General features: G+C 43.7%; 2 protein-coding genes across 2 annotated transcripts in view; both read right to left on the bottom strand.

Moving 5' to 3' along the window:
• Positions 1-39: 39 nt before the first annotated feature.
• UPK1B (uroplakin 1B) lies at positions 40-27423 on the bottom strand. Its single transcript, XM_036352657.1, has 8 exons — positions 27306-27423; positions 16219-16306; positions 14832-15032; positions 12453-12527; positions 11615-11737; positions 9560-9739; positions 4540-4623; positions 40-555 (listed from the first exon to the last, which is right to left on the bottom strand). The coding sequence occupies exons 2-8, from the start codon at positions 16285-16287 to the stop codon at positions 505-507; spliced, it is 783 nt and encodes a 260-aa protein (XP_036208550.1). The 5' UTR covers positions 16288-16306; positions 27306-27423; the 3' UTR covers positions 40-504.
• TEX55 (testis expressed 55) overlaps positions 26188-27994 on the bottom strand; it is a 47500-nt gene continuing 45693 nt past the window's right edge. The window contains exon 6 of the mRNA XM_036348540.1: positions 26188-26199. Coding sequence (XP_036204433.1) covers positions 26188-26199 — 12 coding nt within the window. The remainder of the gene's footprint in view (positions 26200-27994) is intronic.

Here is a 27994-nt window from a genome sequence, read left to right as displayed (position 1 = left end):
AAAGGATCCCAAGGTAGCATTAAAAGAATCACCCAAGTCTCCACGGAACAAAAGGCAAAAGATATATTTCGGCACCTTTTCCTTAGTTCTTCCACATGGACGACACTGAGATGAATGAAAGTCTTTGAAGGTGTCCGTTAGCAGTGAGAAATACAGGCAGATTTGCTGTCTAAACACGGACTTGGCTGGCTGGGATAGCACAGGTTCCTGTGAATGCCTTTACGCCCCCTGTTTAAAACTAAACAGGGATGGGAGACGTTATTGTCTACTTTCCAAATCCCCCCTCTCTTACGGTCCATAAAAATGTTGCAGAATCCTAGGGTGAAAATGCAAGTGGGGAGAATTCCAGGAGCCAGAGAGCCTAAAGGACTCCATACCCACTGACTTGGCAGCTCGAGGGAGAACTCAGGTTCCTGTGGGCATGCGTGGAATATTAGGAGAGAGCAGTTCCAGCACCAAATCCAGAGTCCGTGGGGGAGGGGGGACTGTGGTGACACTGCATACTTAATATTCAATCCTGCTCCAGTAGAACATGGTACCCAGGAGAACCCAAAACTAGAATATAAAAGACAGAAAAAAAATAATAGGGGGTTGGTTTAGGAACATCTCATACTTGGGGAAAAGTGATGTTAAGTTCATTCAGGTTTTGACATTGGATTTTTAACGGTAATCTTCCCTTAAGCAACGCCAGTCATTTCTCTGTTAAATTTCCCCCTCCCACCTCTCTCCCCCTCCCCCCGGGAAATTCTTCCTTCTTCCCATCAGGGCTCATTACCCTCTAGTGCAGTGGTTCTCAACCTTCCTAATGCCGCAACCCTTTATTTATTTATTTAAAAAATATATTTTACTGATTTTTTACAGAGAGGAAGGGAGAGGGATAGAGAGTTAGAAACATCAATGAGAGAGAAACGTTGATCAGCTGCCTCCTGCACACTTCCTACTGGGGTTGTGCCTGCAACCAAGGTACATGCCGTTGACCGGAATCAAACTTGGGGCTCTTGAGTCCGCAGTCTGACACTCTATCCACTGAGCCAAACCGGTTAGGGCTGCCACGACCCTTTAATACAGTTTCTCATGTTGTGGTGACCCCCAACCATAAAATTATTTTCGTTGCTACTTCATAACTGTAATTTTGCTACTGCTATGAATCATAAATATCTGATATAGAGGATGTATTTTCATTGTTACAAATTGAACATAATTAAAGCATAGTGATTAATCACAAAAACAATATATAATTATATATGTGTTTTCCGATGGTCTTAGGCAACCTCTGTGAAAGGGTCGTTCGACCCCAAAAGGGGTCACGACCCACAGGTTGAGAACCGCTGCTCTAGTGGATTCCTACTTCTAGTCTGTATCATTTTGGAATATGTGTTTCTTGCTTCTAGTATAAACTTCTCTTCCCAGGGGATTCTCTTTTTCCCAAAAATGCTTGTGACCTGGAACAGCTGCCCCCCAAAACTCAAGAATTTGCCTCAGATAAGGGGTTAGGCTATTTGGGTTCTGTGGCAGACCTGCCACTCACTTCCTGCATTTGTAAAGTAATCTAATAACATCGTCACCAATCCCAGAGTGAGAAGATTAAATGAGATACGGAAGTAATAATAATAGTGTTTATGTTTATTGATAACTTACTATACATAAGGCACTGTTCTAGTTGCTACACATATAACTCAATTCAGTGCTTCCAAAACCGTATGAAGAAACTGAGGCAAAAAGAATTTAAGTAACTGGTACTCAAGGTCATAGAACTAGTAGGTGGTGAAGCTGGGGGTCAAGCCCAGGCAGTCAGCCTCAGGGTTTGTCTGTGGAACCACTGTGGGAGGGCCTCCGTCAGCCGAAGTGGACTGGACGTGCCCAGGAGCTCTTCTTAAGCACAATTCTTAAGAACCCTGTTGAATTTCTCTATTCCTGTTCAGTAGGAGTCTGGCTACCCACCTAGCTACTGCTGTGGGGATGTGACATGATGCCTTGTCTCTAGCAGGCCTTCAATAGATTCAGTTCCCTTTCCTATTTTGAACATCAAGGGGACTTACATGATCCAGAGTCCCGTCCACTTGATGATTGCAGAAATATCAAAGGTTTCAACTGGCCTGGAGTTCTAACATCCTCAAAAGCCTTTAAACATTAGCCCATATAGTTCCTGCTAACATGGCACAGTAGAAACTTCACTGCTATCATTTTTCATTCATTCAATGGATTTTCAAGCACTTACTGTAGGCCCTGCTAGGCACTGGGGATACAAAAAGCAGCTGGTTGCCAGGCTTTGGGCAGAGACAAACACCTCAAAGAGGAGCAGTTCCCAGCTAGAGGTGTGCGGGGTGTCTGAGGGATCATAGGAGACTTCTCCAAGGAGGTGCTTCTCTCCTCCCTCCTGCCTCACCGTTTCCCACCCCAAACCCAACATTTCTTAAAGTGTGGTGCACAAACACGTGATGGGCCGGTTTAGGGGTCAACGAAGCAAAAATATTTGCATAACAATATTAATAATTTATTTGTCCCTTTCACTGTTTTCACATTTAAATGGTTGGTGCAAAGGCAGTGGAAGGTAACACTGCTGGCATCTTAGCAAAATTCAGGGCAGAGGCACTAAACTGTATTAGTTGTCATTGCATTCTCACTGCTATGCACTTGCTGAAAAAAAGCCAGTTTTGCTGAGAATATTACAGATGTTTCCTCTTCTTCCCACCCAGTTCCCACCCCACCCCAGGCCTTCACCACCCCATTATCTGTGTCCATGGGCAATGCATATATGTATGCTATAATACTCTCAACAATATTTTTTTAAAAGCCAGTTTTACTTGAGATTGTCCTTGACGGAGCAGTAAGAATGACTAATTTTATTAAATGTTCACCTTTGAGTACACATCCTTTTAACATTCTGTAGGACAAGAAGGAAGCATGTATAAAGCAGTTTTGTTGCAAACTGAAATAGGATGGTTGTCTTGAGGAAAAGCACTTGGGCGATTGTTCGAGTTGTGCACTGAACTGGTTATTTTTCATGGAATACCATTTTTACTTGAAAAAATGACTAACAGAAAAGCTGTTCAGAGTTGGGTGTCTGTCACTTTGAGGGGAAAAAAAACTCACAATATTTGTTGAGAGTGATAAATTTGAGCTTTCCAACAAAAATCATGAAACTTGTATTTGTCCCCACAAGCTTGATGGCATCCCAATGCTTTTAAGTTCTTTTCTAAAGTGGCAATATCAGTGAATGCGATTTCTAGTCTTGCATAAAGAAATTGGCCAACATTTGGAAGATCTACATAACACCATGAGCCAGTATTTTCACAGGTAATCAATGGTATAGAATCATGCACGGGCAAAAGATTTATGCCAAATGCAAGCCATGCCAACGTAATGTATCCTAATGTAACAGAGTCTGAAAAGTTCGTTGACATCGTTTTAGATTCCATATGGCAACTAACCCTCAGAATACTACTTGTCAGGTTTTGGGTAATACCAAAGAAAATTCACACTTATCTTTACGTAAGGCTATTGAAACATTTTGGTTTTTCTTTTCCCCAACCACATATCAGTGTGAAAAATTTCAAATCCTTCAACCCAAGCAACATATTGTAACGGATGGACTGAAAAAACAAATATGAGAATCCAGCTGCCTGCTATTAAGCCACACACTGCAGAGGCTTTCAAAAATGTAAAACAACGCGACGTTTCTCACTACTTTGTTGTTTAGGAAAACAGTCACTCCCCCCCCCCCCCCCCACACACAAAATGTGTTGTTAATGCTAACATGCAATTTTTTTTTTATTGTTATCTGAAATGCATTAATAAGTATTTTGACATTTCTGTGCTACTTTCCAATAGTGTGAGGGTCGATAGGGATAGCCCCCACAGACAAAAGCTCTTTGGAAACTTCAATAATTTGAGAGAGTAAAGGGGCCCTGACACCCAAAATCTAGGACTGCTTCCCTAATGCAATGACTCTTAATCTTGACAGCAAATTAGAATCATCTGGAAATTAAAAAAAAAAAATTCCTGAACCTCACCCCTAGATCAACTGAATTGGCATCTCAGAGGTTGGGGTCCTGGCGTGCTTTGGGTTTTCAAGCTCCTCCAGGAGGTTTTCATGCGCAGCCAGCGCTGAGAGCCACTGCTCCTCCCTCTTACTGCATGTGCATCTAATAATGGGGGCAGTGGGACAGGTGAGACTGGCCCAGGCAGCTCTTTGGGCGGAGCTAGGCAGATCAGTGTCTGGCGGGAGCCATAGATGATGGCAGTCTTTGACACCTCACCATAATGAGCTAATGAGATTTGAGACCTGGAGGAGCAGGCAATCACCCAGCAGGAGCTGGTTAACAGGACACATCCTGTCCCCGGTAGGGGCAGGTAACTCCCCACCTCTGAAGGGATGCCACTGTCCTTGCTCAGGTGCCAGCAGTTTCCTGACTAGCTCTCATGTCCAAGGTTTGGTTTCCAGACAGTCTAGTAAGGTTGGGCCAACGAAGGGCAATCTCAAAGTCTCTCCTTATCACCGTCCTCTCAGAAATAAAGCATGTGCCAGGAAATACTCACAGTCCAGCAGAGAATGGCAAATCCAAACCAGGCAACCCCCCAGGCGTGTCGGTTCATTGGTCCAGAGATCAGTTCATAGCAGCCCTGGAGGAGTGGGCAATTCCACATCAGTGTGAGAGGAGCCAGGAAAAAAAAAAGATGTAAGAGATGGGTGGGGCAGTGACTGCTATGTGAATCAAAGTCCAGTTTAACATGACCAGGCTATTTCCACATCCCCATGGACAGCCAGTTATTAACAGCCCAGGGAACAGAAATAATCCTGTTGAACAACTCCTCTATATCACATTTACTTGTGTCTTTATCATTCAATCTACACAGTAAAGGTTTATGCTATTTTTTTTGTAATTACTTCTGATTAAAGCTTTTTTTTTTTTAAAAAGGTGTTGCTATTATATTTTCTTTTTTAATTTTTTCCTTTATTGATTTTTCAAAAGAGAGAAAGTGAGAGGAATAGAGAAACAGAAACATTGATGAAAGAGAAACATCATCGATCAGCTGCCTCCTGCATGCCCTCCACTGGGGATCAAGCCTGTGCAACCCGGGCATGTGCCCTGACTGGGAACCAAACCTGTGACCTTTTGGTTCATGGTTTGACACTCAAATGCTGAGCCACACCAGCTGGGCTGCTATTTTAGCTTAACATTTTTTTCGCATTGAATATGTGTGTAATGTAAAGCATTCTTAATAAAATTTGAATTTTTTCCTTTCCAAAAGATTTTATTGCTGATTTGCTCAAGGGCAGAGTTACTTTTTGATTTGTTTGTTTTTAAATAAAAGTGTTCTGTTCTATGAAAATCAGAGGTTGTTGTTGTTTTAATCACATGATATAGGGACCCCTATACCATGCTTTCTAAATTTTCATTTATCATCATATTTCAACATATATTTATTGGTTCTAGTGAGACTTTGAGGAGCCTTGGTATGTGTGCAAAAGCATGATTCATTTTTTTATTAATCAAATTATTTATTCATGCATGCTATAATCCAGTAAGTTTTCACATATGGCACCCTCTGTTCTAGTCACTATGCAAAGTTCTGGAGTGATACACATGTGTAGGGCTAAACCTGCTCTCTGACTGCCCTCCACTAAGCCCTGGGAATGTTCTTTGCATAATGCAAAAAACAGCTGGTTCCCTGAACCACAGAGTTTCACAGGAAAATGTCCTTGAATGGCTGACCTTGAAGTTTAGGGCTCCCCCCCCCGCCCCCGAGCTACAGGTGCCCACTTGAGATTCTGTCCTTTCTGCCCCTGCCCCAGTCCCTTGTTAATCCACTGGCATGCCTTGCCTTTGCTATGCCTTGATTTCTCTCCAATTTATTCTTCTCCATCTACGTCAGAGGCACCTCCAATCATCTAGATCAGTGTTCTCAACCTTCCTAATGCCGCGGCCCTTTAATACAGTTCCTCATGTTGTGGTGTCTCCCAATTTCATTGTTACAAATTGAACATAATTAAAGCATAGTGATTAATCACAAAGACAATATGTAATTATATATGTGTTTTCCGATGGTCTTAGGCGACTCCTGTGAAAGGGTCGTTCGACCCCCAAAGGGATCGCGACCCACAGGTTGAGAACCACTGATCTAGATGCTCAAATGAAAACTCTTGAAATTATCCTTAACTGTTTTTCTCTTATTTGACTTCAAATACTTAAGCAAATCCTTTGGGTCTACTTTTACAATATATCTCAAATCCAGACACTTATTACTTCCTGCTACCGGCTTGGTTCTCACTCCAGGATCATTACAATAGCCTTCTAACTGGTCTCCCCGGGGACTGAGTCCATCCTTGGCACTATACTAGCCTTCATAGGTGCCAGGGGGATCCTTGTAAAACGTGAGTCAGTTCACTTTGCATACCTGCTCAAAGCCCTCCAATGGCTTCCCATCACCCTTCAAGTGAAACCCCACGCCCTCACAATGGCCCACAGGCACTAGATGATATGGCCCTTCCATATCGTAGAATCTCTAGAATCGAGAAGCTGGGGGAACAGAGAGAGAAACCAGCTTCACTGCCAGAGGCTGTGTTACTGCAAAGCTAGTGAGTTTGAGCTTCAGGGCTGCTCATTTGCAAGACCCTTTCAAAGCCCTGCACCTGTGTGCATGTTTTTTTTTTGTTGTTTGTTTTGTTGGGTTGTTTTGGTTGTTGTAAATCCTCATGGAGGATGTTTCTCCATTGATTTTTTTTTTTTTTTTAGAGAGAGAGAGAGTGGAGGGGGAGAGACACACAGAGAGAAATATCCATCTGAGAGAGACACGTCGATCCGTTGCCTCCTGCACAGGGATCAAGCCTGCAACTGAGGCATGTGCTCTTGACTGGATTTGAACCTGGGATCCTTTAGTCCATGGGCCGATGCTCTATCCATGAGCAAAACTGGCTAGGGTTGTGCATGTTTTTAATTGTTTTTCCTTAGGAGGACCATGCTCTACAAATTTTATAAGCTTCAGTCCATACAAAACCTAGATCCATCCTTGCCTTCCACTCTTCCTTTGCTCATTTTGGCCTTGCCGTACTGAAGTCCCTCCAAAAAGTGAAGAATGCTCTTCCTTTAGGGACTTTGCACTTGCTGCCTCCTTTGTTTAGAACCCTCTTCCCCAATCTCCTTTAAGTGAGGGTCTCATTTCCTTACTTCATTCAGAACTTTGTGCAAATATCATCTCAAGTAATGATTATGAAAATATCCTATCTGACACAGTTGATAATTCACAAACACTCCTACATTTATTGTTCACTTGCTCGTCCTGACAATCCTGGGAGATGGTCATTTGTCCAATAATCTGTCTGAGGCTCTGGGATGGGCATTCATCTGTGACAAGACAGAAACGGGTCTTTCCCTCATGGAGCTCACAAACAAAAACCCAGTTTCTTTCACCTCTTCTCATTTAGTGCCTTTTCATCATTACTGTGGTGCGTAACTGGACCTTTCTTAGCTCCATCCATCATAACATTCTCGAGTGTAGTGATCTAAACTTGCACACTTGCATTTCCAGGGCAGATGGACCACGATCCAAGAATATACATATCTGCATCTGACATGCTATGTAAAATTCTGGTTCGTTTCTATTCTTACCACACTTATGATGACTTCTCTAATCTTGTTAGATTAGAGAAAATATACTAGTGTATTCACTCGTACAATATACTAGTAGATCTTGAAAAACTACAACATGGATGTGGAAACAGAACCATTCACCTCTTCATTTGCCCACCCACCATTTATCAATGCCTGCTTTGTGCCAGGCATGAAGCTAAGTAGTGAAGATATAGAACTAATAATGCATGGCCCTCAAGGAGACTAATAGGAAAAACAGACTTGTGAGCAAGTAATTATAATATAGTTCAAGGTGTCAGCTGCAATAATAGAAGGGAGGTATATGAGGCACCGGGATGGCCTATTTTGTAAGAATCTGGGGAACAGGGGTGGGGAAATTTGAAAGGATTAATGGATAAGAGTATGTTGAGGTTGAAGGTTGAGTGAGATTGAGAAAGTAGGAACACAGGGGTCAGGGACGGAGAGAGGAATTTCAGGATTCAGGAATTTGGGGAGCACGGTTGAGTGATAATGAGTTTGGGTAGTGGAGGTGGAAATGTCAAGGACAAGGTGAGGCCAAGGAACTGTAAGGGAGGGTGCCCGAAGGATTGTTGCAACAGGTGTGGAGGTCCCTTATTACTAGGATGTAATAGTATTTTTCTGAAATAGTATTATTTCTGTCCCTTTCAAGGAGATAATACAGTTTGTATGCAGTTACAATCCAGTCAAGGTATATCTGCACGGGCCAGCTCCAGGGTTGAAATACTGAAAGCATTTTATGACTCCTGAGAGTGATAATTATATTGTGCATTATAGTTATAGGCAATACATTTAATTTTTATAGCAGTGTGACCATAACTGATTAAAATGATTCTAAACAACTAAATGAGGTTTGATTTGAACGACTCTGCAAAATAATCTGTATCATGTCCTTTTCTGATGAACTTGACCATTCCTAGGCCAGGCGCCCTTCCAGGTGTGGCCGGATGATCCGCAGGGCTGTCCTTCATGCTGGAAGTGCACTTTGTATGATTTACTCCAAGACTAAAGAGCCGGACATTTCTCAGTTATTTAATAGACAGGCACACAACTAGCTTTCCTCCAGGTGGTTACTTGCAAAGCAGTACACAGCATTTCAGAGGCTGGCTGTACATGTGTGAGGATTCTCTTCAGGGCTTTATGGGAATATTTCCAAGTTCTTTCTTGGCTTGGAGTCTGGGCTCTGGAGCCAGACGCTAGCATTTGAATCCTGACTACCATTCACTACCTGTGTGGTTTTGGGCAAGGTACCCACTGGAATCTCTGTATTTCAGTTCCTCATTTGGAAAATAGGGACCATACTGGCACCTACCTGTGAGCATTAAATGAGTTAATATAGGTCTGGCACTTGGAACAGTGTCTGGCATTTGGTAAATACTCAGTAAATGTTAGTTTCCATCATCAACATATCATCCTCATTAGGCCGGAGACACTTTTTCAAAAACCATCTGTATGTAAATTACCTTCTACCCAAATCATTATTCTAACGTTTTATTAAGGCTATCCTGTATGATTACTGAATAAGGAAAGTGGATATATAATTACGGCATTCAGCCTCAGCAATTTCCATTGCTTTGGAACTGGCAGATCATTCCTCCCAATTTACATTCTGCAAAACTAGAGCAACTCTTTGTTCAAGGTAAATGGTTTTTGAGACACCACTTCTATACATTGTACAAATCGCTTTCCTTTAAACAAAGTTGGATTTTGCTATTGCAATTCTCACGTTCTGTTCATTTGATTAAAATGTAACATTTCCCCCATCAGCCCTTGATCTGCATTCGCATGTTACTAAGAGGAGAATATAGCATAAGGCTTAGGAAGAAGAATGCAGAAGTCCTTATGGAGAGACAGTTACGTACAGTAACCAGTATGTTGCTCACGAAGAGCAGAAGGAACTCCTGGCAGGTGTTGGGGGGGCGGGGAAGGGGCAGGCGGCGAGGACTCACCTGGCTGTGATAATAACCAGGCACGCCTAGTTTGCAGGCATCCACGTTGAGAGGTTCTTTCAGCTTGTTCATGACACAGCACTGACGAGGCCAGGGGTAGTCGGCGTCGTTATTCTCCGTCCGGAAGGCAGATGTGTATTTCTGCCAGTCTGATGGGCCGTTCACACCACAGCAACCGTCCTGTCGGCAGATGAGAGATACAAAATGCTCTTCCGTGGTCCTTATTAGGGCCATCAATGCAGCAACTGAGATTTTATGGAGAATGAAAATATAAAAAGTGTACCATAGTTTACATTTACTACAAGTGCCTCAATGAGAGCTGAAGGTATCGAGAACTTACATTTTAGAGTTTGTAAAATATTTTTATATTTATTACTTTACTAGCCCTGAAGGGGTTTTTTAACATTTGATAGGCCATTTAAACTCTCTAAATCTCAATTTCCTTCATTGTAAAATTGGGATAAATAAAGTACCCACCTTATAGAGCTGTCATGAGAATTAAATTAGTTAATACACTTAACATGTTTAGTATTCTGCCTAGTCCATAGTACACCCTCAATAAATACTAATACTTAAGAAATACAATACTAATATCTATATACAACAATGTGAGAGAGGCATAACTAGGCTCATATTACATATGAAAAAGTTGAGAATCAGAAAATTAACATTTCTAGTGGTGAAGAGATTATGACTAATTCTTTTTGTTTTACTTTTCTATATTTTTAACATTTTTTCTGTAGTAAATATGTATTACTTTTATAATGGGAGAAAATAAACTGAAAAAATAATCTAAGCCTGTGACACAGAGCTGTGCCTCTACATAGGAAAGATCTATTAACACATAGCTAACTTCCTTATACTCTGGACAGAATTGAGGATGGAGGGTAAAACACAACTCATATCACTTTCCTTTCATGTTGTAAATTCTGCTAGAATACTTCAAGGGAAGAAATGAAACCTATGGGCATCTCTCAAGTTTTACAATAAATATATTCAAGCAAACTTGATGGTAAATCAACTAACTACCTTTAAAGCATGTCCCTTTTTGCCAGTGGATTATGGAAAATATCTTACCAAAGAAAATAATTATCCCGTATTTTGACCTGAGCATTTTGGGTAAAGATGGTTAAGTTTGAGTCAAACGTATTTCAGACTGGATTTTAAAGAAATTGGCAAATGGAATTTTCAAATGTGTGAACATTCACATTTTCATTGGAGGAGCTTAATTCTTGCTAACAAGAGAATGATATAAAGCGAAAAAGTGGCCAATGAATTGAAGGGCCAAAGAGGGTAAAAAAACATTAGTGGAGTGGGAATATTAAAATAAATGAAAGAAATTATAGAATGGAGGGGAGAGAATTCAAAGAAGGGGTGGAGGCCATGAGGGAGCTTATTGATGACAGACAGTGAAATGTTGGTGTTGGGGTGGTGCTAGGGGTCGGGGTTTGGGAGCAGTGTGAGCGTTAGGCTATGTAGGGGATAAGAATTTACATACGTACAGTAACGGAGAGGTGGTAATATTCTGAAATACTTGGATCTTTATAACATTTGAGATAAACTTGGATAAGAGGTAGAGACAACTGGGTGATCAAGTCAAGTCATGACTCTTGGCCCTTAGCAGGCCTGGTCCATAGGAAGTGTGAGAAGGTACTGAATAAGCAAACAGACAGTGACTGCCACTGGAGTTCACTGTGAGGCAGAGGAGGCAACACTTTCCATTTTAATATAAGTGACGCCTGAGTTCTAAGAGGCAAAGTGTGCGATTAATCTAAGTTTCTTGAACATGTCATTATCCCTATCCATGCAAGCTAATCAACATCATGGCTTGAAATAAATATAGATCCAGGGATCCCTCTGAGTCATGTGTACACCTCCTGTCCCCTGCTGGTAAATAAGAGCATCAGATGCACGTGCTGACGTCAAGTCCCTTTGTGAAGGAAATCCCCTTGGAGGCTGTCGTCCCCACCCTGTGACTTCACTCCCAGCATACAAACACCCCCTGGGGACTTTTCTGGGCACAAAATGGCATCTTCCCATGATCACAGGTATTACCTGGAGCATAAGCCTGTCCCAGGTTCGGGTGACTCCATTGTTTTTCCACTGGTCATCGTTGGTTGGAGGGCTGTTGTTTTGGTACCTCTCCAGCATCTGCTTCAGGAAGAGGTTGGGTGTGAACTACAGAGGGAAGAGGCAATACAAGAGAAAGAGTTCATTAGCACACTTACCCCCAAGGAGGCAAAGTGACTTGCTCAGCCCATTGCTGGGGGCACTGAACACTGTCTGCTGGAGTAAACATTGTGCTCAGAGGCACTGACTAGGGGTAGGGGTGGGTATGAGGCTGCTCTGGTGGCTTGGCTGAAGGCCCCATTAGGGAGAAATCCCCATCTTCAAAGAAATCCCTGGGAGACCAGGGTGGACAGGCATTGCAGGGTGGCTCAGGCCAGGGATTGGAGAAAAGAGAAGAAAGCAGGATGCTGAATTGAGAGGAAGTTTTAGATGTGGTGATTGGTGGTTGTCCTATTGGGGAGCAGTGGCCATGGCACAGCGGTGAAGGGGTTTCAAGGGGTTACAAGCACATGAAGTTTTAAGCTTGGACCCTGGAAGTCACACTGCCTGAACTCAGGATTCCTGCCTTCGACTCACCAGCTGTATAACCTTGGACAAGTTACTTTACCTTCTTAGGTCTCATTTTTTTCATCTATAATTGACAATAGCGATAATACCCATCTAATAGAGTTATTATTGGGATTAAGTAAAATTATATATTTTTTATTAATGTGCATATTAGAGTGCCTGGTGTGGAGTAAGTGCTTAATACATGTTAATTATTATCTTATAATAATGATGATCTGCATGATCATTTTGCTCTGTGCTGTTGGGATTTACTCACAAAGTCGCGTTGTGTTGCTGCCGTGATACAAGATGCCACTTCAAAGCCATAGACGATAAACATCAGAATGAAATACTGAAAGGAAAGCAAAAAAAAAAAAGAAAGAGTTACATTTACCTCCAAGGGAAGATTTTTTAAAACAAATAATTGTTATGTTTTTTTCAGTACAGAGGTGGGCAAAAGTAGGTCAACAATATAAGAAATAACACAAGGATAAACTCTTTTTCATGTACTCACAGCTGTAAGCCTACTTTTGTCCACCCCTGTAGAGTCATATAAATATAGTCATCTCATTATTTATTTATTAAAGTTTTTAAAAAAATTTTACTTTTATTGATTTCAGAGAGGAAAGGAGAGGGGGAGAGAGATAGAAACATCAATGATGCCTCCTGCACGCCCCCTCCTGGGGATTGAGCCTGAAACCCAGGCATGTGCCCTGACCAGGAATTGAACTGTGAATTCTGGGTTCATAGGTCAATGCTCAACCACTGAGCCACACTGGCCGGGCAATCATCCAATTGTTCACATAGTTATTCAACAAACCCTTGTTGATCAGCAGCTTGGAGCAAGACTTGGTGCTAATCAGCTCAATTCTTTCCTTTTCCTCAGAGAATAAATGCTCACTGAATACAGAGTTTTCTCAGTCCAGTCTCCTGCATTTCTATTTTAACTGAGAAAAACAAATACAAGAGAATGAACTGATGTGTGTACACGTGTGTGTGTGTGTGTGTGTTTATGTGTGTGTGGCACGCATGTGCACAGGTTGCCCTCACACCACACTGCCTCTATTTAGGTCTGGAAAATACTTGGACAACAAACAATCCCTGAATCTGGGATGATGACTACTTGTGAGAGTTCTGTGTCTGCTTTCCTCAGTCCTGCACACACACTTTCAGACCTTGTGTTCTTCTGGGAAGGGTACCTCGGTCATGTTGGTGGGAGAATGCAGGGAAACCTGTTCTTCCCCTGAGCACTAGGCCCAGAGGAAAGCTTTGGCTGGAGGGTAAACAGCAGGAGCACCTCCAGAGGCCTCATAGCAGTTTCCTCCCTGTATTAGCTGCTGTCTTGCTCTTTGTCAAGAGCTTGGCTGGCTCCTGTGAAAGAAGCTCAGGAACCTCTCGAGACTCTCTGGGAAGGAGGCACGGGGTGCAGATGTTTTCTGCGTCAGCCCTGGTTAGGGCGTCCTGCTCCTCCTCTTTGGGGGCGTGGTGAAGAGCGTTCTCTCCCCGCTCAGTTCTCCTGGTCGGGTCAGGCACACGCGACTGGCCACAGTGAGACTGAGATGCAGCTGAAGCATGTCTCTAGGGACATCTGTCCCTCCCCTACCTTTCCCTGCATTCCTTTCCCCACCCTCCAAAAGTGGGGGCTTTTGCCTGGAATTAACTCACGCTAGGGAACCAGAGAATGTAAATGGTCTGCATTCCCTGGGTGCCAGGACAAGGTCAGAGCACAGGAGGAGTGAACCAACAAGCATCTAAGTTGCCGGACTGGTTCCCTAAACGTGGAACTCAGGTCCGGCAGCCTTGGGGTAGGAGAGTTGTTTCAGGATGGGGCATGGTGGGTGGACCCCATCACAGTGTGAGAAACTACTGTCTTGAGCCTGGGGGCAGAGAGTAAAGATCTTGACCCAGTGCCCAGGGTTCTTAGATCTGCTGATTTTTGCAAAATATCTCAAATTTACTTTCTCTGCAAAGGCAGGACAGGTGTCTTGGGGCCAAAGAGCCTCTGTAGGTGCACAGAGTCAGAGCCTCCACAGGCAGGTGGGAGCTGAGGCTGTACCCTAGGCCGTGTGCATTAGCTCTTCTGGGATCCCTGGAAAGCAGAGGGAATGCGAAACACTGTAAGCGCAGGACAACACACAACATCATCGGCCTTGAGCTAAAAAGTGTCAGAAAAGGCTCATGTTTTTTCTGAAAAATTCATGCATATTTTGTATTTTATATGCTAATATTAAATCTTGTATTTTGTAACCAAGTTTTAATACTAATGCTACAGTAATATTTTAAATCTCTCATTGTGAAGAGAAAACAATCTAATTATGAAGTTCTCACTCTGTCCTTTGGCCTATGAACTCTTGGCTGTACCAGTTGGGTACATGCAGACAACAGTTGGAGAAGCACAGGTCTGGAGAGTATTCAACAGGATCACCCCTGGGGGTCTCCCCTTTGGGTACTGGAGTCTTCTGCACTTGCGATAGCAGAAGGCATCCTTGCCCCCACTGGGTCAAGCTTCACTGCAGGGAAAGTCTGCCCCTCCCTCTCCCATCTCACCTGGCACCCTCTGCTCCCCTTACCCCACCAAAGCACTGTGCTCAGGGAAGAAGAAACAATCCATCCACATCGGTCCAGGAGACAACTGTAGAGAGATTTAAGGTCTTACCGCCAGAAGAAGTTTCCTGCTAGACTTTGCGATGCCCACGATGCCTAGCACGGACAGGCAGAAGAGGCAGATGCCAACGAACATGCCGATCCAGGCTGCCCCATAGATGTCATCATTGTCGGTGGCTTCAAGCAGTGGGTAGAGGCTGTGTTGGTCGGATACAAAGAAGATGCACTCGGCGGTCAGTGCGATGCCACACATCTGGGGGCAGAGGGGCTTCTGTCAGGCTGGTGGGAGAGCAGCATTGGGAAGGGATGGAGAAGTGGGGGGTAGGGGAGAAGAAAGATGGACTCTATCCCCTGCATAGGTTTCAGCAACTGATTCAAGCTCATTGTCAGGAAATCAAACAGCTTCTTCCAGCCTACTAATTGGTTGCACGCCTCCATTCATATGTTGCTCTCATTGCTATTAGGGAAAAGATCCAGTTTCAGACCATTATAAAGTTTTGGGGGCATGAGCCACTCAAACAATGTCTTCTTGTATGACAACCATCTCCCACCTCCACGACTATCATCAAATTCCCGGATTGTGATATTGTAACTGGACCTGGTCATATCTATCAGTGCCAGCGAACCACTGAATGTTAGAGCTGGAAAGAACCTTGGTGATTATCTTTCCCACCTTCTGAGTCACACGGAGTCAGAAGCAGGGCTGGGCCAAGAGCCAGCGTTCCTGATTCCTACCTGCTCCCCCACCACAGCGTGTCCCCCAGCCTGGCCTCTGAGCTACTCTCACACCCCGCAGTGGCCCCTGTGTGGTGAGAACAAGCAGACGCAAACATTTGCCCCAACGGCCTTAAAAGCAGAGCCCCATGAAATCAAATGACGGGGAAACAGGGAAGAAACACCAGAGCAGGTGTGGGGGGGGGGGGTTGGACGCCGACCACGACCAACGGGGCCCCGTTTGCATTTCTCTGCTTTGAACTTAAGAAGGAAATATCTATTTTTTTAACCTATTCTTTTGACATATTACATAGCTATATACGATTATTTGTAAGTTAAATCTGAGCTAGTATATTTCACTAACATATTTCTTAAACTGAAGAAAAGATGTAGGGAGCCAGTAATTATATCATTAATTTCCTTTTAACCTTCATTTAAAAAAAAATATTTTTAAAAACCAAGTTTTAGAGAAAGGGAGGGAGGGAGAGATAAACACCAATGTGAGGAAACATTGATAGGCTGCCTCCTGCATGCCCCCCACTGGGGATTGAGCCCATATTCCAGGCATGCGCCCTGACCAGGAAATCAAATTGGCAACCTTTTGGTGCATGGGATGACGCCCAACTGAGCCACACCAACCAGGGAAAAACTTTCACTTTTAATTGATCTAAAATCTTAATTACAGAAAGAGCAGAATTGTCAGAAAAAAAATACTCATTACTTACACCAAAAATCACATTTCCAAAAATCAGCAGGCCCTGAAAGCAACGAATGGTGGAGTCGTCTTTGGCCATCTTCAGGAGTTCCCCCAAGCTGGAGACACAGTTGAGAATATTAGAACTTAATAGGCACAGGTGCAAATACCACTGCAAGTTCTACAGCATGGCTAAGTCACACAATGGTGTTTTGCCTTCTCATTTCAAAGCATCCAAACCAAAGTCATGAAATCACTTAGCAATGGAGGACATTTGGTTACTAAACTCAGTAATCACTGTAATTTTATAAAGAAGAAAAAAAGAGTCAAGCTTGCCAAAGTCTGATTAGTACTTTCAGGAGTTCTATAAGGTGTGTGATATACAGACTGCATACTTCTAAGTGATGAACTGAGGCCCCACAAGTCAACAAAGGCAGACCTGAGGGGGCGATGACTGGGTGGGGCTGAGGCTCACGGAGGGGCCTTGGGATGAAACCCAAAGGGTTGACCAGGGTTGACAGTTGGTTCCCAGAGGGACTATAGGCAGTTGTTAAAAACCATTATTTTCAGAATATTTTGTTATCTTCAAAAATAGTTGGCACTTGGTCTTTGGATTTATGAGCTTGTTTCCGTCTCATTTTGTTGGTTCATTTGTTTTTTAGATTCCACATAGCAGTGAAATCAGAGAACAAATTGTTGGTTGCTAAAGGGGAGGGGAGAAGGGTGGAAAAGGAAGGGGATTAAGGAGGGTAAATTTCCATTTATTAAATAAGTCATGGGGATGTAATGTACAGCATAGGGAATAGAGGTGATTCTATTGTAAAAACTATGTACGGTGAGTGGTTACTGGACCTAGTGTGGTGATCACTTTGTAAAGTAGATAAAGGTTGAATCACTATGCGGTACACCTGACACTAACATAATACTGCATGTCAACTATAATTAAAAAAATAAATTCATAAAACAGTAATTGGCAAATAAAAAAGCACATTGTTACCTTAGAGGAGTGGGAGAAAAGAGGGACTAGCACATTTAGTTTTTTCTACATGCCACTCCACTGGGTACTGTATATACCTACTGATCTATGTATACCCAAAGGTATACATAGAAATAAAATATCAGGGAGATAGTTTTAGTCTAGGATTTTATGCTCTAGTAAGGAAGCTGAGATATGTGTCTATTTAAAGAGTTATAATACAGCTAGGAAGACCTAAGTAGAGGTCCTGAGGAGGGGAGACGTAAGCCTTGCAGAATATGTATGGTTTTTGATAAGCAGACTAGGGGTGGATGGGTGACATTCCAGGTAAAGGGAGGGTCGGGCACTAGAGCCCAGAAGAGCCAGGAGCCCGTGAGATTGCAATCTAGTCAGTTTGGCTGAAGTCTCAGTTTCTTTGGAGATCAGTGGGAGACAAAGACGCAGCCCTTGCTAAATTTGAACTTCATTGTTATACTCCATTGTAAGTACTAACAACCTTCCAAGTAATCTTAAACATCTCCAAATATCTCCCCTTTCCCGTTCACCTGAGTAGCTGTGAGAGCTGAAGACTTAACATTTATGTGTTTTTGGCTCAGAATTGCGCACATAGTGGGCCCTCCCTCAATGTTTGCTGAGTAAATAGAAGAATCTGGCCTTTGTTACAAGACCCCTTGGTGTCGTTTCTGCTTAGAAATGCCGTTCATTTATTTCTGCTTGGAAATGTCATTGCACGCTTACAATGCCACGCAAGCTCTCCCGAGATTGTTACACACCAGACGGGGGGAGCCCGAGGGCCCGGAAGGAGTTAATGCACAAACTGCACCCAGGGGAGCCTTACTCATGGAGCCGGGTGGGCCACATCGTAAAGCTCACCACTGGTATGCACAGACCAGTTGGGTTACCATCTGAACTTGAGACATAAGTAAATAGACTATGAAAGGTAGAAGTTCAGACAACTCACGTATAGAGAGTAAAGGGCAAGTTTCTGGAGAGGCCAAATTCAGCACCATTACCAACCACTGCTGCATAGGCACCCGTTTGCCAGGTGCAGCCCATTTGTGGTGATTAGTTGGGCCGAAAGCACAGAAAATGCACATTTGTTCTTTCAACAAAGTGTGATTATAAGCAACACGATTCAAGGCAAACATGACCGCACACAGGGAATAAAGGGGGAAAAGGGCCGTGGAGAAAAGGAAGAAGGTCGGAGAGGGACTTTATGGTTCCAGAGAGGAGCTAGAGGGACCCTGAAAAAGGATTTGGCCCCCATGAGCCAATTATGTCCTGTAACACCCATACTTTCTCAAAGACGATTCTGCCACACAGTTGTAAAAGGGGGAGAGACAACTGGATACTCTGGGAGATTGTAAGTCAGGCTCAGAGTGGAAAAATGCTGACAAGAGAGGGAGAAGAGAAGGAAAGAGATAGATAGGAGCTTGGTTTGAGTAAAAAGAAGAGTGAGTTGAGAAAATCCAGACAAGCATGTGGTAGGAAATGCCAGGAGGCATGGCTGTGGGTTGATGTCTGTAAGGCAGGAGTGGGTTGATGCACAAGATACTCTGAAGTTGCAGATCACTAGATTTTTCTCCTTTTCTGCTATGCGCCCTCTTCTCCTTCAGGCCCTTCGCATCAGCGGCACATAATAACTTAGAAAGTCACTCTTGCTTTTTAAAATAACAAAATGATGCTGAAAGCTGTCCTTTAACAACCACATGCTCAGCACTTATGATCATCCTCTCAACAGACCTGAGAGCTGGTATTTTTGCCAAAATCTGTATTAGGTTTCTGTTGCTGCTGTAACAAATTACCATGAACTTAGTGGCTTACAATGGAATATTACTCAGCCATAATAAAAGATGAAATATGTCATTTGCACCAACACAGATGGACCTTGAGAATATTATGCTAAATGAAATAGGTCAGACAGAAAAAGCTAAGAACCATATGATTTCACTCAGATGTGGGATATAAAACTGAAACTCATAGACACAACAATGGTATGGTGGTTACCAGAGGGAAGGGCGGGAGGTAGTAAAGGGGACCAAAAATATGGTGAAGGAAGAGGATTTGACTTTGGGTGTTGGGCACACAATGCAATCAATATATAGATCATGTATCATAGAAATGTACACTTGAAACCTATATGATCTTATTAACCAATGTCACCCTAAAAGAAAAAAGAGAGGAAGAGAGAGAGAAAGAAAGAAAGAAAAAGAGAGAGAGAAAAAGAGAAGAAAGAAAAAACAACCAAACCCACACAAATGTATTCTCTTACAGGTCCTGGAGTCCGAAGTGTGAAATGAGTCTTGCTGGGTCAAAATCGACGTGTGAGCAGACCTGCCCTACTCCTGGAAGGTCTAGGGGAGAACCTGCCTTGTCATTTTGCAGATGAAGAAAAGGAGGCTTGAAGAGATCCCTTTGCTCAGCCACATTGCTAGAAAATGCAAAAGCTGCGATTCAAACCCAGGTCTTCCAGCTCCGGATCATTTCCTTAACATGTTGCAGCTTATAAAGTCCTGTCCCATAGCTAGTACTTTCAGTAGAAAAAGAAACACCTGGTCACTTCTTGGAACAGAGAGAGCAGACACATTTCTCTGCTCAGGCGACACAGCCTCTGCAAAGGGCAGAACCACCAACCAGGCCTCTCTTCAATCGCTTCCCCAGGGTCTTGTCTCCTCAGCCCCTGACGCTGCACTAATGTCTGCACATTTCCCCCAAATCCACATGTTTGTTTTTCCAGGAAACCTGTCTAGATGTATATCACCCTCGCCTCCCGGGGACTGAAATCCTTGGATGTAAAAGGTACAAATGTAGAGGTCAATGTGAGAGTCCACATTTCATGGCCTCTCCTTGGCCACCTTGTTTAGATGTGGTTGGTGTCTAAGGAACATAAAACATTTGTCCCCCCGACCCCCCAAACGGCCACAGACATCAAGAGGGAGGGCGGTTGGGGAGCCGGGTCTAGACTTCCGGTGGTTGGCTCACAGCCGTGGTTGCATAGTGAGCACCCTGGACCCGGTCTCAGAACACTGGATCCAGACCCCAGCCTGGCCCGTCCTTCCTGTGTGACCCTGGGCAATGCCCTCAGGGTCTACTTCTGCATTTATCAAATGGGTGAAACACGCGTACTTGAGGGGATTGTGACCACTAGGATGAAAGATGCAGAAGGGGTTGGCAACACTAAAATTATTTACCAACATAAGAAATTATGAATAATAACCAGGGGATATTTAAGAAGGACAGGGTATTAGGTTATGCTTTTGCTTTATGCACCAGTGACCCCTGGGGCCTAGGAGGGAGGTTCTGCATAAATGGCCCCCCCACCAAGGGCTCCGAGGTTGAGGTGATGCAGCTCCTTCCTCCTTCCCTCTCCCCCTGCCCTGCGCTGCTCGGCTGGAGGGGCCTGGAGGCCTTCCCCATGTGTGCCCCTCTTTTTATTTTCCATGGGAGGGTTCACAGGGCTCATGGAGGGAAAAGTCTCTTTGGGAGAGAAAAAGAAAAGCTTCCCAGTTGTGCGTGGGTTGTGGCCAGAGTCAGGTACCAGGCAGCACATCCTGTCCATATGGGAGAGGCCCTCTGTGCATTCCATCAGCATTCCTGAGCGGGTAACACCCGCCATCCGGCCTCATCCCTCTGGCTTTGGCCAGCTGATGCAGAGGTGAGCTTTGAGGTTCTGTCTCCTCTGGACCGGGGCTGTTTTCTCCCTGACGCAGAACTCCTCAGGGAGGACCCTGTTCTGCTGCCCTTGTCCCTTCCTTCCTCCGGGTATCAACCTAGGAAGGGCTTGTCCTGCGTTTCACTGCAAGAGTCTCCAAAGCAGGAGAAGGCGCCGGGACCCTGTTTTATTTGCCGTTCTAGGTCCAAGGTGGCACAGTGCTTGCAACATAGTAGGCACTCGGTAATTCTTTTGCTAAATTAAAGGCCAGACAAAGCACACTTTTAAAATGTGTATTTGAATGGGTGAATGAATATATGCATGCAAACTTCGCCTAGACCTTTATTGCCGAGCTGGCTAGAGTATGGTGAGGTGGGAAGGACATGGGCTTTTGGGCAGACCAGAGTTTGAATCTTAACTCCACCCCTTAACCGTTTTGTGACCTCAGGTAGTTACTCAATTTGTTGAACTTTATTTCTAAATGGACATTGTAATACTTAACTAGAAGGGTTACCGTGAAAATTAAATGAGACTATATGTAAAATTCTAACACAATATTACCCGTGAAATATTAACTTTCTTTACTTTTGCCTCAGTTACTTGAAGCAGACAGACCAGAGCTAATAGACTATTGCACGGTGAAGGCACCGAAAACTAGTGGTTTAATTTTGTTTTAAGACAGAGCCATATTTTCAAAAGGAATATGATTTCAATATGTAACTCTAATATATACAAATAGGTAAAAATCTGGCTGAAACAAGAGTAGGGAGTCTGGGCCTCACAGAGCTTCCCCTAATCAGCCCTAAACTTCCTAACCACATGGCTAGCCCCAGAGTGCCTGGAAACCACTATTCTAGAATCAACCGAAAAGAAATGTGAAGGGAAGTTACTGAGCTCAGAGGGAAGTTACCCAAGAATTTAGAAGACACTCAAGAGTGAAGTTGGAAAACCCTGGCTGAAATGTGTAAATTGGTATTACATAGTCTCTGCGTCAAAGACCCCCATCAAGGGGAAAGTTCCTAGGAAAGGATCCTGGAGAAGTGGGGCAAGTGAATTTACGGCCATAGCAGAGAGGCTGGAAAGGCCTCCAGGAAGGGCTGTAGCGCCGATATCCTCAGAGGAAAGGCAACATGATTTCTATGAAAGAAAACAATCAGGCCTGGCTAACCTCTTAGAGTTCTTTGACAGCTATCATATTTTTGTGCCTACGCCAGACTAATGAACTTATGTAGGTTAAAAAAAAAAAAGAGAGAGAAAAACTCTGATAAAGTTTCACACCAGTGACTATTAAAAAATTCTGAATTTGTTGACCTTCTCAGAGAAGGAGAGAGGACAGAAGGGATGGACAAGTGGGGTACATATAGAACATAAACTGGTGTCCTCTGGGCCTGTAGTCATAGTGCCTTAAGAGGTTAATGATTTCTTGAGTTTTGTCTCTGCCTGCCTGACAAGGAAGTACCGAAATGAACACTATGTCAGGGTCAATTTTATTTGTCAACTTAACTAGTTGTTTGGTCACATACCAGTCTAGGTACCTGTGTGAAGATATTTTTTAAGATAGGGTTAACATTTAAGTCAGACTTTGAGTAAAGCAGATTATCCTCCATTACATGGTGAGCCTCAGCCCATCAGTCAGGGCTTAAAAGCAGAGACTGAGGTTTCCTGCAGAAGAGGCAATTCTTCCTCAAGATGGCAGCATAGAATCCCTGTGTGAGTTTCCAGTCTGCAGATTTCAGACTCAAGGTGGCAACATTAACTTCTTACCTGACTTTTCAGTCTGCTGGGATGCAGATTTCTGACTTGCCAGCCCCATAATCACATGAGCCAATTCCTTAAAATAAATCTCTCTGTCTGTCTCTGTCTGTCTCTTTCTCAGTTCTTCATAGAAACAGAATGGGATACATACATATCCTATTTGTTCTGTTTCTGTGAAGAACCCTGAATAATACATGCCCCCCCCACCCCCCAATTTGGGTTGACTTCTATTTTTGATAGAAGCAAACTTGATCATCCTCTGATGTTTCCTGAGACAGTTTTACCCTTTCCTTCCAATTCCTACTGACAGCTCCTAACTCTGGCTCCGATGAATTCAACAGTTTCTGTTTCCATTCCACACAGTGCGTCCAGGGTGAACTTCCGAAGCAGAGGTTCTCAAATGACCCTACAGAGCACAGATGTTGCACCTACTGGGCCAACATGTTTTGAGCCAAAACCAAATAATTGCAGTCATTTCATAATTTGGAGAAAAATTAATGATCAACATTTGTCATTTTAAGCATTTTTCTCTCACAAATTTTTCTTAAATCTGGGTGCTTGTTACCACTTGTCTAGCTAGCATCTAGTTTATAAGTATGAATTTAGGCCAAATTGATCTACTTAATTATTTTTAATTTAATTTATCAACACTTTGTGGTGTTCAAAAAAATCGAACCTGCCCTCTAAGTGCCAGACAATCAGTCTTGAGAGCCACTGTCCTAAAACACAGCTCTGATTTCATATCACTCCCTGCTTCAACACCCAGAAAGGCTCCCTAGCCCCTCATTCAAAGGAGAGCCCTGGAGAGCTCCCATTGTACCCACAGCTCTGCCACAGGACCCCTCTTACTTCCTGTCGCCAGATGGCTCCTCTTACCAACCCATTCTCTCTTGGGGACCAATCTCTTCAAATCCAGGTTTCTCCTGAATTAGAAAACGTCTTGACTTTTCAATTCTTGGAGTTATAACAATGCCTTCCCTTTGCTGCATCTACTTTATTTGTCCAGACCCAACCATTTCATTCTCCTGGGAGAGAGGTTGGCCAACCTAAGCGATAAAGCTCATGCTCCTTAGCTTGTATTCAAGACCATACCAGTCAGACTTCAAAGGGCCTGCTGCTTGTCTGCTGCTGCCCTAAGCGCCCTGATCCTGCGTCCAGGTTGTGTTTAGGTTGTCTCTCCCTTTGGGATGATTCCTTGTCTTATTTCTGCCTATGGAACGCTTTGCCATTGTCTGAAGCTCAGTTGAAAAACCTCTTCTTTCCCCAAGTGCCCTTGCCCTAAGTTATCCTTTCTTCCCCACCTTCCTCTCTTTGCAGCCTCTAACAGCTCTCCAGACATGTCCTGTTTGGCGGATATGTGAGTGTGGCTTTTCTCCTCTGCTAGTCTCTGTCACGGCAATCTAACCTGATACTTTGTTAACTCTTTTCTTTACCAAAGTTTGTTTAATCAGTTATTCTGAACCCACAAAGGAATAAATTACCGTACACAAAAAAGTCAATTTGACAGATAATTGCACTAAAGAAACAAAATTATAACCTTTCAAATTAATTGATGAGTGACTCACCTGGAAACCAATGACTAACTCTTGGTAGCTTTTGTCTTATTCAGAAGGCACATGATTAAGAAGAAATTGAAGTGTCATTTGTCCTCGGGCATTGACTGGCCACATGCCCATTCATATCATGAAAGAATATTGGCTCTGACTGCAAATTTAGAGGCTTGGTAGTCAGCCTCCCTATTGTGCAGACGAGGAAACTAAGGTACCGAGAGGGGCGGTGACTTGCTCAAGAGCACAGAAGCGTCATTGCAGAGTCTCTAAAGCCAGGCTTATACTGGATTTGTTGCTAATGACTCCCCCTTTATAAGTATGGATAGATAACTTATTTTTATCTTTCTTTAAAATTAAGAGATACTCCCAATGCCCTGCCCTTGAGCTTGCCCTTTTCCCTTACAAACAAGTTAAGCCACAAGGGGCGTCACATTACAAAGCTGGAGAGAGCCTTCCACCCTTGCCCTCCTTTCAAAGAATCCTCACTCTTCACCCTAATTTCTGAAATCCCACAATTACAGAATCACTCCTTTGCTGCTCCTGATTAGAATACAAACAGGACACATAACAGGGGCACACTGAATCTCACAAGTCATCAATGTCAGTGCCTTCTTGGGAATGTTGTTATCAGATCCCTTCCTCATGTTTCCAAAGGGAGAGAGAAGATGCCATGAGACGGAAGAGACCCAAGGAGAGGGTAGGACCTAAAAAGACACACCTCGTAACTCATGACTTGGAGCGTGGGGCTATCTCTGTGGAAAGAGACTGACTCCTGGTAATATGATGTGTCTTCCTTCCCTTTAGCCCCCAGTACATATGAGTTGTTTCACACATGGGCTTTCTGAAACTTGCCTGTTATTTTAAAGCAGCACTTCCCACATATGTATTTGATTTTCTTTTTCTTTTTTTAACCTGGCAGGGCTAGAAAGGATGCAGATGGGGTGGTGTGAATTTTTATCTTTTTAATAATTTTTTTAAAATATATTTTTATTAATTTCAGAGAGGAAGGGAGGAGGAGGAGGAGAGAGAGAGAGAGAGAGAGAGAGAGAGAGAGAGATCGATAATGAGAGAGAATCACTGATTGGCTGCCCTCTGCACTCCCCGAACTGGGGACTGAGCCCACAACCTGAGCATGTGCCCCATCCAGGAATCGAACTGTGACCTCCTGGTTCATGGGTCAACACTCAACTCCTGAGCCACACCGGGCCGGCAGGGATGGGGTGAATTTTTAAAGGTGGGACCGGTAGAGGACAGAAGGCATAGTAGCAGCTGTCCACTTCAAAATGACATTGCCCCCTAGTGAAAGTATGCAGCTCACCTCAAAATGTTTCCCACACACGGAACAGTTCCTGGTGAGCCCAACCCTATAGGAAACTTCCAGGTGGCCTGGCACCAAGATGCTCTACTTGAATTACTCAACATCCGGGGAGTTCTTTTGCTCTGAAGAGTAGAGGGTTTTTTTTCCCATGGGCTGCAGGTTTTTTGTGTGTTTTTAAAAAAAATATATTTTATTGACTTTTCACAGAGAGGAAGGGAGAGGGATAGAGAGAGTTAGAAACATCGATGAGAGAGAAACATCGATCAGCCGCCTCCTGCACACTCCCCGCTAGGGATGTGTCCGCAACCCAGGTACATGCCCCTGACCAGAATCGAACCTGGGACCCTTCAGGCCGCAGGCCGACACTCCATCCACTGAGCCAAATTGGTTAGGGCCATGGGCTGCAGTTTTATTTCTTTTTTTTTTCTTGTGACTTCATTCAGTTGTTATATTATTCATATCTGTAGCGTTGATGTTTCCAGACACATCGAACAGATCTAAAAACCATTGATTATTCACTACACAAATCAATTTTCAAAGAATGAGTGAGACTCGCCCACCAAGAGTGAGATCATTTTTTTTTTTCAAACTCATTACCTCTTGTCCTCACCTAAGTTTATTGGACCAAAGAATACCGACCACACCTCAAACCTCAAACTCTATTTCATGCGAGAGAAATTTGGATTAACAAAAGAAAACAAAAGGAGAGGTAGGAAAGGAAGAAGCGAGAAACACAATGCGCTGTTGCCTTAGCCCGGAGTCTGAAACCCGGACGAGAGGAGACAGTGGTATGACTTAGAGGTGAGAATAAAAACGGGTGTGGAGGTTTTCTCTCAATTGTTGGTCTACTTCCATGTAGGGTGGGATGAGTCCCTGGGAATGATGAAAAGAGGAGCTTGTTCCAGGGCCACAGCACCCTTCCTTTTTCTTCTTTAAAACTCTAAACCTGCTTTGACCAAAATGGTACCTAGCAGCAACAGTAGCTATTAAAATTCAAAGATTTCAAGAAATAAGAATTCAGGTCTTTAGCTGTGCTAGCCACCTCTCAAGTGCTCATTGGTGGTGGGACAAAAGTGGGTTCATAGTTGTGAGTACACACAACACAAGAGTTTATTCTTGTATTAGTATTTATTCATTATTCTATTATTTTCCATATAAACAACTGTGAGCCCACTTTTGCCCCACCCTGTATATTTAGGCCTGTAGATTCTCATAGATCAGCTAATTATTGAAGAATAAAAATGACATTGCATAGATAAAGCATATTTGTTGACTTCTTTACGGACACATTTATTAAACAGAATTGTTTGCAGAGAAGAAACCCAAGTAAATTATTTCATAAACCCCGTTCCGAGTTGGCGGAACCAAATGATTTCTGACAAGGAGACCAGAAAACTTGGTCTCTGCTAGGCTAAGGACTGATTATTCAGAACATGAGCAGTTTCCTGACATTTTCTTTTACTCTTCTGACTCGCTGAGGAAACTGGGGGTCCACTAAGATGTCTGTCTGAGCTTTAATCAGGACATGCCGGTTCTCCCAGGGTTCTAGGATTTTCCTTGGTCTTTCTGTGAGGAAATCTGAGGTTGAAATCAGGGTGGAGGGAGAACAGCCCCAGAAGAAGTTTAATCTTAGTTCTGAGCACTGGGCAATACCAAAGGGTTCCAGAAAGCAATTTGTACAGTTGAAAGTAAAGGGAACAGAACAGTCACAATGTTCTAAATTACAAAAAAAAGGGTGGGGTGGGAGCGGGGACAGGAAATTAACTCCTCACCTTCCCTTCCAGACTGCTGGCTGCCCTCCTGAGAGAGAAGCCCAGACACTGAGAGCCCAGCTACCTTCCCTGCAGAGGCAAGTTATTTTACTCACGGTGCCGGTGCCCTCGCTGCCTCTTCCTCCCGGTGCTGTGCGGGCCCAGTCTGCAAGCCCAGCTGGCCGGAGGCGCTTTAGAACCCCACAGCAATTCTTTGAACCTTCAGGACCACGGAAGGATGGTCTGTGATTGGGAGGAGACATCTCACATGGGCTGAGCCTGCCTCCAGGTGGGAAGTAACAGGAAGTCTCCTGTCAGTAGACGCCTGCTGCTTTGGAATGTATGACTCTGACCGAGGACAGCTCAGGGCTCAGCACCTCACTCCTCTGGACCCTCCCCCGGCTTCCCTCAAGCGCACTCTCAGGGCTTTTGTTTTTATGTTGGTTTGATTTGTTTTTATTAGTGTGATTTGATCCTTTATTCTGCTTTTGGTGCATTAAAAGGCCTGTCTGTTGTTCTGGCTGCTCACAGTCATGTGTGTTCATGTGTAGCTGTCTAGGGTCACGTCTAGTTTGGCTTTTGTAACTTGCAAATGCTATATTTATGGGGATAGTCATTGCCCAAGTAATGCTCACACTGAGGCAGTCCAAAGACTGAGGGGCAAGAGATCTGGGAACCAACAGATTGGGAGAAATTTAGGCACAGAAAGAGTGCTCAAGTAATTATCCGATAACGTCCAATTCCTCCCACCTGTCCCCTCCCCTCCCACCTTCCTCTAGTCTAGACCCACTGTGTGTATACACAA

The sequence above is a fragment of the Myotis myotis genome, unplaced genomic scaffold (assembly GCF_014108235.1).
Source record: "Myotis myotis isolate mMyoMyo1 unplaced genomic scaffold, mMyoMyo1.p scaffold_m19_p_2, whole genome shotgun sequence".
NCBI lineage: Eukaryota > Metazoa > Chordata > Mammalia > Chiroptera > Vespertilionidae > Myotis > Myotis myotis.
The sequence above is the reverse complement of the archived record's forward strand: the minus strand, read 5'-3'. Positions and strand labels throughout refer to the sequence as shown.